This window comes from Epinephelus lanceolatus, chromosome 18 (genome assembly GCF_041903045.1).
Source record: "Epinephelus lanceolatus isolate andai-2023 chromosome 18, ASM4190304v1, whole genome shotgun sequence".
Lineage (NCBI taxonomy): Eukaryota > Metazoa > Chordata > Actinopteri > Perciformes > Serranidae > Epinephelus > Epinephelus lanceolatus.
In genome coordinates, this window is record NC_135751.1 from 39,009,249 (window position 1) to 39,018,020 (window position 8,772).

General features: G+C 42.1%; 1 protein-coding gene across 3 annotated transcripts in view; it reads left to right on the forward strand.

The window, feature by feature from the left end:
- ntn1b (netrin 1b) overlaps positions 1-3,997 on the forward strand; it is a 74,591-nt gene extending 70,594 nt beyond the window's left edge. For all 3 annotated transcript variants that reach the window (XM_033645229.2, XM_033645227.2, XM_033645228.2), the window contains exon 7: positions 1,946-3,997. In XM_033645229.2, coding sequence (XP_033501120.1) covers positions 1,946-2,265 — 320 coding nt within the window. In that variant the 3' untranslated portion in view covers positions 2,266-3,997. The remainder of the gene's footprint in view (positions 1-1,945) is intronic.
- The last annotated feature ends 4,775 nt before the right edge of the window (positions 3,998-8,772 follow it).

Genomic DNA, 8,772 nt, shown 5'->3' on the forward strand with positions numbered 1-8,772 from the left:
CCAACCATATCACCGCGCAAAAGGAAGCGTGCAGCTACTGCTAGCTCAGCTAGCACGCCTGTGCTAGCTTATGTTGCAGTTCAGCCAAGGAGGACGCCATTAACGTTTATATTTCATGCTGTGACGAGCATGAATCTCTCATCCATGAGTAGATGCACTCTACCTTCTGCATGGTGATACAGTTTGCAGGTGTAGTTTGGTAGATAGAAAATAGTTCCTACATTAAACTGCTCACAAGATCTGTGGATTATTTTGAGTTACTGGGTCATGATTTCTGAAAAGAGACATTGCTGTTGAGTTTTTTAAACATATTATTTTGGCACTCTGAGCACCAAAGACGGAGTGTCATCTAGCTCCATTATACTGGAGAGAAGACAAACATCTCTTAAGCCGATATCTCCAACACTCTCAGACTCACACCAAACAATCTAGATTGATAAACAGTGCTACAGATAAAAGGGAAATGTATATTTTGGTTTTTGAACAGTTCCGTTAAAGCAGTAAATGGGTTATAAATAGAGGGTACATATAAGGTTTGTTTCGTGCACATCCAACTGATTGTTTTTCCGAGTCTTTCCCATCATCTAACCCAGTCTTCTCCAGATTCGATTAATTCTCACAGTTGTAAGTAAACCCCCACACACTTCAGCGTTAATAGCACATTCCTTGCTAAACCCATGGGGTAAAGCACTTCACTTCAAGCACAGATTAGCTCCATCACTGTTGAGCTGTTTGCCTCTTGCTGCAATCAGAGTGATGAGGTAATAGCTGCTCCTTCTGATGGAGAATCCGCACAGGGGAGCCTCTGCGAAGGGAGTTTTACTCATTTCCTGGTATGAAAATATCTGTTACAAGTGGTGTTCCAATAGTTACCAGGTTTAGCTTGATATGGCCTGAGGATGTCCGTGTTCTGATGTTCAGAGTCCAGCTTAAAACCTGATAGACCAATTGGAAAGGATTTGTTTCAGAAGTTATATTGTTAACAGATGGGCCATTTTTCTATAAAAAATCTCTTTTGGCCATTTATGTTTGCAATAAAGAATTTAATATCCACGTCTTCCTCCTCAAACTCGGCCCGGCCACCTCAAGGAAAAGTGTTTTTTTCTGCCCGTCACATGGAAGTGTGCTTTCAGATGTTCTCCACCGGGTCCCTTTGTGTTCGCACAGGGAGTGCTATGGCAACAGTTGCTGTAATAGGGAGTATGCTCAGGAGCACAACAAGGACAGGTCATAGGTCGGAGATGAGGGGAGGGACCAGTGACACGCAGCAAAGTCAGCGATTTCTGGGTCATGTTTGTACAGCAGGTTTTATTGGAGCTTTTTATACAATGTTGTATAAAAGTGTTGGCATCTGTGTGCTGCCTCAGACAGATGCCAACACAAAAAAGGCATGTGGTGTTAAAGTTTATGTCTGTGGTTCCCAAACTGCTTTTGTCTGATGTACTCTGCAGCCCAATGGATGTTATTTAACACTCCTAACTATATAAAAGTAGATATCACTACACTGACCACACTGTCAGAAACAGACTCCATGAGGGTGGCATGAGGGCCCCACGTCCTCTAGTGGGACCTGTGCTCACAGCCCAGCACCGTGCAGCTCCATCATTCACCAGAGAACACCAGAAATGGCAGGTCCACCACTGGCGCCCCGTTCTCTTCACAGATGAGAGCAGGTTCACACTGAGCACATGTGACAGACCTGAAAGAGTCTGGAGACGCCGTGGTGAATAACTATTCTAACTGTTTACACATTTCTTTTAGCTAACTTTTTTGATCTGTCCGCACTTGCTAACACTCAATTTTAACATGTGGTGTTCAGGTATTAAAGCTGATTCAATATGTGGATATTTTTACCCAGGGTTACAAGGGGAGCAAGTATCCCTGGCTGGGCATCACTCGTTCATGTGAGTGTTTTAACCTTGGCTTTTCTCTTCTCCTTCACCAGCTGTCCAAGTGCACGTCCTAAAAGGAGACAAGGCAGGCGAGTGGTGGAAGTTCACCGTCAACATCATTTCTGTCTATAAACAAGGTGAGCACCGCATTCGCCGTGGGGACCAGCTGCTGTGGGTGCGAGCCAAGGACGTGGCCTGTAAATGCCCTAAGATCAAGCCCGGGAGGAAGTACCTGCTCCTGGGTACAGACGACGATTCCCCCGGGCAGAGCGGCGTGGTGGCGGACAAGGGAAGCCTGCTCATCCCTTGGAAGGACCTGTGGGGCCGCCGGCTGAGGAAGTTTCAACAGCGCGACAAGAGGGGAAAGTGCTAAAAGTTGGCGGAGAGGAGAGATTGAGGGCGAGGTGGAAGCAAAATAACGTCTCCACTGGGATGAATGCAAGGAAGAGGAGGGGATGAATGAAAAAATAAACTGGAAGAATAAGAGATAGAAAGACACAGGTGAAAAGTAGGAGAGATGGGGGAGTGACTGAGTGCTGCTGCTCTGAGTTGGAGCGAAGAGATTAGTGTTTTTTAGGAACTTTTGTGAAGGAGCTCATTCTACATTTGTTCTGTTTCTGTTCGTCTTTCAAGGTTTGTTTTGTTTGTAATTGCAGAGTTTGCACCTAATGTTACAGATATGTCACATCCTGACTATTTTACCCATGATGCCGTTTTTTAAAGTCCCTTATTCAGTTGTTTTAAAGAGCATCTACTGTATCACTCTTTTGTATTTTAAGAGGATCTATTTCCACTGTGCTGTGTAAAGCATTATGTAGTTAAATGAAGAGACGTTTCATGGCATTGAGGGACTCCACTCATGTATGGTAATGTGCTCTTGTAACCTGCCAAACTATGGATAAACTTTTTCAACAGCTGAAAGTGAAAAATTGTTTAATTATTCATAACTGTGGAAAAAATAATAGGTGCCATCTTGCCTGAGAGCTCCCTGCTCATATGTGAGTGTTACCTCAGTGAGACAACTGGTGTTGTGGGAACAAAATGCCATAACGATCCTCAGCTCATTCTGTATAATGATCATGTTTCACATCACAAGTCTCTGCTCAGCGCTTCTCAATGTTTCAACGGTATGTTGTGGTTGTGACCTCTGCAATGTAAAGTAACCATACGTGCATACATAGACATTATGTTCGTAGATGATGCCGTAGCATCAGCTAGATGTAGAGTAGACATGTCAACCATGCACTTATTTTTACTAGTCAAAAGTTTTAGAACATATGAGATATGTTCACATTTTTAGAGTGGCATCCAAAAAGAAAAGAAATCCCATACTGTACCATACGATGCAAAAAAGCTGTACAGTTCAAACCTGCTGGCCTCACTGATGCAGCCCAGCCACCAGAAATAATGTTGGTATTGTATGTGTCTGCAAACCATGGATATCTTAGATGATCTCAGCTGATAGGTTAAAACATTACATTTCAACAACGCTATGGGTAACGTGTGGTTAGGTTTAGGCACAAAAACCACTTCGGTATGGTTTGGAAAAGAGCGTGTTTTGGCTTAGAATGCGGGGTTTTGGGAGCACAATCCCAGCCTAACTTTTCATACCACTGTCTTGGCAAGAAACGTAGTGATGTCACATTAAAAAACAATCACTTTACATGCCACTATCCCGGCAGGAAAGGCAGCAGTGTCTTGGGAAAAGCAACCACTTTATATGGGACTTTGTTGGCTGGAAATGCATCAATGTCTCGGGGAAAAAACAGCCACTTTTCGTGACACTATCCGAGCAGGAAATGCGTTTCTGTAAAAAACAACCAAATTTTGTGGGATTTTCTCGGCAGGAAACGCAGCAATGTCACGGAACAAAACAAATGCATCTCAGGCCACTATCTTGGCTGAAAATTCAGTGATGTCTCGGTTAAAAACAACCACTTTTTGTGCCACTATTTGGCAGGAAACACAGCAATGACCCTGTCAAAAACAGCCACTTTTTATGACACCATCCTGGCAGGATATGCAGTAATGTTTCTGTAAAAAACAATCCCTTTTTGTGGGACTTTCTCCACAGGAAATGCAGCGATGTCATGGAAAAAAACAAATACTATTTGAGCCACTATACCAGCTGAAAATGCAGTGATGTCTCTGTAAAAGAACAACCACTGTTCATGGCACTAACCTCCCTGGAATCACGGTGAAGTCTTGGTAAGAACAATGCCACTATTTGGCAGGAAACGCAGCAATGTCTCAGTAAAGAACAACTGCTGTTTGTGCTACTATCCGGGCAGGAAACCCAGCAATATTCTGGTGAAAAACTATAGCTTTTCATGGGACTTTTTGGGCAGGGCATGCGGCAATGTCACGGAAAAAAACAAATGCTTTTCGGGCCACTATCCCAGCTGAAAATGCAGCGATGTCTCGGTAAAAAAAAACAACCACTTTTCATGGCACTATCTTGGCTGAAATCACAGCTTGTCTTGAAAAACATAACCACTTTTTGTGCAACTACCCTGGCAAGAAACGCAGCATAGTTCCAGTAAAAACAATCGCTTTCTGTGGGGCTTTCTCGGCAGGAAACGCAGTTTCCAGGCCATACTACCTGTTGAAAATGCAGTGATGTCTTGGTAAAAACAACAGCTTTCCATGCCACTATTTGGCAGGAAATGCAGCTATGTCTGTAAAGAAAATGTTGTGCTGCTATCCCGACTGGAAAATGCAGTAACGTATTGCTAGAAAAACAACCGTTTTTTTGTGGCACTTCCCCAACAAGAAAAGGCAGCAATGTGTCTGTAAAGACCCCCCCACCCCCCCCCCCCCCCCGCCTTTTCATACCGTGACGAGTCGTTTAATCACAACCAGTTTTCTTTGTTGGTCTTGAGCAGTGGTCTGCAGCTTTGCAGGTGTGGCACCTAGGTGACCATGCCATCCCCTCCATCTAACAGTGACAAAGTCAGCTCAAAAACTACATCACTTTAGAAATGTTGATATGCTACGTATGAAATGTACAAATGTAACGTATCCGTGGTTTGCAGAAACATACAATGCCAACATTTTTCCCTGGTGACTGGGCTGACTGATGACTGGTCTGTATGGTCTGATGTTTCTGGTTGACAGGAACCCTGTTTGAATTTGTAAGAACATAATTTCGTGTTTATTCTCTAATAAAGATCTAGATGTAAGGTGGATGTCCCGAACATTTGTAAGTGAAATAACTGATGAAGTATCTCACTGTATGAAAAAAAGAAAAGAGAATATCGACCTATCAAACAATCCTCAAACCACTGACATAATGCATGCTCACTATTTACTTCAGCTGACTGATAGCTAACAATGATTGTGAATTATGTACACATTTACTTTGTATACAGTATTCAATGTTGTGGGAAAAATAACCTGTGGAGTGATTTAAATATCACAGATGTTTATTGTACAGTGCATTCAGCACGCCATGTCAAATGTTCGTCACCTCAAAGAGACTTTCTGAGGACTGGATTCCAATATCAAGACTTGGTACTCGACAACAAGGCATGACTGATTGTCTACGTGTTATATAGCTGTATAGTATTACTTTTTTATTTTTTTGTTAAACATTAACTAGATCTATCTCCATGTGAACTTAACCAGAGTTTTAAATACTAGAGGCTTAATAAATGACAGACAAATAAATGAATGTCAGAGAAATGTCTCATGTTTACGTGAGCGCCCGGAAGATCACACACCACAACTCAGTTTACACGCACACATCATATAGTGCATTAACACACACATGAACACAAATAAATACAAGGGTACACCTCAGTACTCTGTGCATCATACTGTATGTATCTGAAAACTACAACGCACTTATCGAGTCTCTGCCAACACATCTGTACCGACACGTCTGCAGAAAGGTACTCCCTACCAGACTTCTGCTCTCCATAAATATTATATCTGAACAATTATCTGCTCATGTTTATACATTGGCTTGTAAATGTTGTTTAGCAGTGTCCATTGCAAATGGTTGTGTAATGTCTTGTAATACTAATATATTATGTTTATCACAAATGAATATATTTAATGACACATGAAACGATGTGGCTTCTGTGGTTTTTATTGTTGATCTTTTATTTTTTACTTTTTTTTGCATTGAATTGTAGATGGCTGTAATGAAAAGTATTGATACGTGTTTGGCTCTTGAACAGCCTGATAGAACTGAAAATTAATTCATCTGAAATAAAGCTGTGTGAAAAAACTAAATGGCAATGATCCCAGCTGAAATTACATTTTTAGTTCTTTTCTCCTCTTGAAATCAGAAAGTGTCGTTATTTTCATAACACTGCAACACAACACACGCAGACAATAAACTACTACGACTGCATTTAATCAAACAGTGCAATCCAATACAATTTAGACGCATCTGTGCTTTTTACTTCACATTTTGTCAGCAGTAATTGTTTATAATTGTGGAAGCCCACAGCATATAAGTTTTTAGCCATACTCACAGTCAAATAAAATAACTCCCTACAGGAAGGTCCACAGACATACACCAATCAGCCAAAACATTAGAACGACTATCAAGTGAAGTGAGTAACATTGATCATGTTGTTACAATGCAGTGTTCTCCTGGGGAACTTTTGGTCCAGAAATTCATGAAGATGCCACTTGATGCATGTCACCCACCCAAACACCTCTGCAGATCAAGTTTCGCTCCTTATGGCAGCGGCACTACCCGATGGCAGTGGCCCCCCCAGCAGAAAAATGAGCCATGCCACACCACAAAAACTGCTAAGGAATGGCCCAAGGAGCATGACAAAGAGCTCAAGGCATCGACCTGGCCTCCAAATTCCCCAGCTCCAAAGCTGATCGAGCATCCACGGGATGTGCTGGTACCTCAGAGGTGCCCCTAATCCACAGTGAGGCCTGCTTGGATTGGACTGTCTGGCACCGGGGTGCTGACTTCGGCTCATTTGAGACCTGTCAGTTCTGAGGTGGGGTACCAGTACGTCCCAAGATGCTCAATCAGATTGGGGTGTGGGAGATTTGGAGGCCAGGTTGACACCTTCAGCTTTTTGTCATGTTCCTCGGGCCATTCCTGAGCAGTTTATGTGGTGTGGCATGGCTCATTTTTCTGCTGGGGGCCACTGCCATCAGGGAGTACCACTGCCGTGAGGGGGGGTTACTTAGCCCACAGCAGTGTTTGGGTGGGTGGAGGGCATCAATTAGCATCCACATGAATGCCATGACCAAAGGTCGCCCAGCAGAACATTGCACTGTAACAAAATGATCAATGTTACTCACTTCACCCACCACTGGTTTTAATGTTTTGGCTGATCGGTGTATACTGCAGGTTATTTTCGTCAAAACTTTAGATGACAGCCCACAAATAACAAGACAAAGGGTAAGGCAATACGGATGACAAAAAATTTAGTTCCTTCAGTCCTAAATAACTACAGACCAATCTCTAAACTCCCTTTTCTTTCAAAAATACTTAAAAAAGTAGTTTTCCATCAACTGTTGTCCCACCTGGCTCAAAACTGTATTTTGGAAAAATTCCAATCTGGTTTCAGAGCGCTTCACAGTCTTGAATCAGCCTTGTTAAGAATGACATATGACCTCCTCATAGCTGCTGACGCAGACAACTGCTCCATCCTCTTGCACTTAGCTCTAACTGCAGCCCACCTGATGCTCATTCACAGATTAAATGAATGGGTAGAGGTCTCTAGTTCTGCTTTAAACTAGCTCTCTTCATATTTATCCAGCAGATCCTTCTTTGTCTCTGTCAGTAACTCATTTTCTTCCTCAGCTCCCATCTTCTGTGGTGTACCCCAAGGTTCCATACTTGGTCCGCTCCTTTTCTTCATTTATTTAATTTCATTAGGCCACATTATCCAAAAACATATATTCCACTGTTACGCAGATGACATGTAGATCTACCTCCCCTTAGAGCCAAACAACATCAACAGACTAAGTGAACTCAATAACTGTTGTCACAAGATGAAATCATGGATGGCTGCAAATTTTCTCCAGCTTAATGAGAGTAAAACTGAAGTTATTTTATTTGGACCACAGCATTTGACTGACATTATTTCTCCTCATCTTGGACTATTTGTTCCCTCTGTTAAATCACATGTTCACAATCTCATATTTGTTTCTGAATTGAAGTTTGACATACAAATCAATCAAGTAGTAAAATTAAGTTTCACACAGCTGTGCACCATCTCCAAACTCAGATCAACTCTCTATACTTCTGAACTAGAGAAAGTCGTCCACTCCTTCATCCCGCCTCGACTATTGCAATTTATTATATTTTGGTATTACTCATTCATGTTTATCCCGTCTGCAACTAGTCCAAATGCAGCAGCAAGAGTTTTAACAAGGTCAAAAAATAAGGCGCACATTACACCCACTCTTGCCTCCAACACTGTCAGCCTGTTAGCTACAGAAAAAATTGTAAGATTCTGATGTGTGTCTACAAAGTGTTAAACGGCCTCACCCCCTCTGTCATCACAGAGCTTCTCTCTTCATATCACACCGTGAGAGAACTGAGATCATCTGACTAAAGACGTCTGTCCGTCCCGAGATCCGGGACTCTGAGAACAGTTCCTCCCACTTTCCGACTCTCCTCCATCACTGAGATTCTCAAGAGCCATCTTAAAACAAAGTTTTACTCATTTAATTGTGCATAATGTGACAGTATAACAACAAGAACACAGTTTTTTTGTTGCTATAGGTGCTATAATATCAGTAATGATAATTTTATCATATTTTACTGCTATTATTATTCAGTTGTTTCTGTTCCTCTTCTTTCTTTTGTTTTTGCTTTTCTCTGTGTGCTGTCAGAGCACTTTGGATCAACTCCGTGTTTAAAGTGCTGTATAAATAAAGCTCACTTGACTTG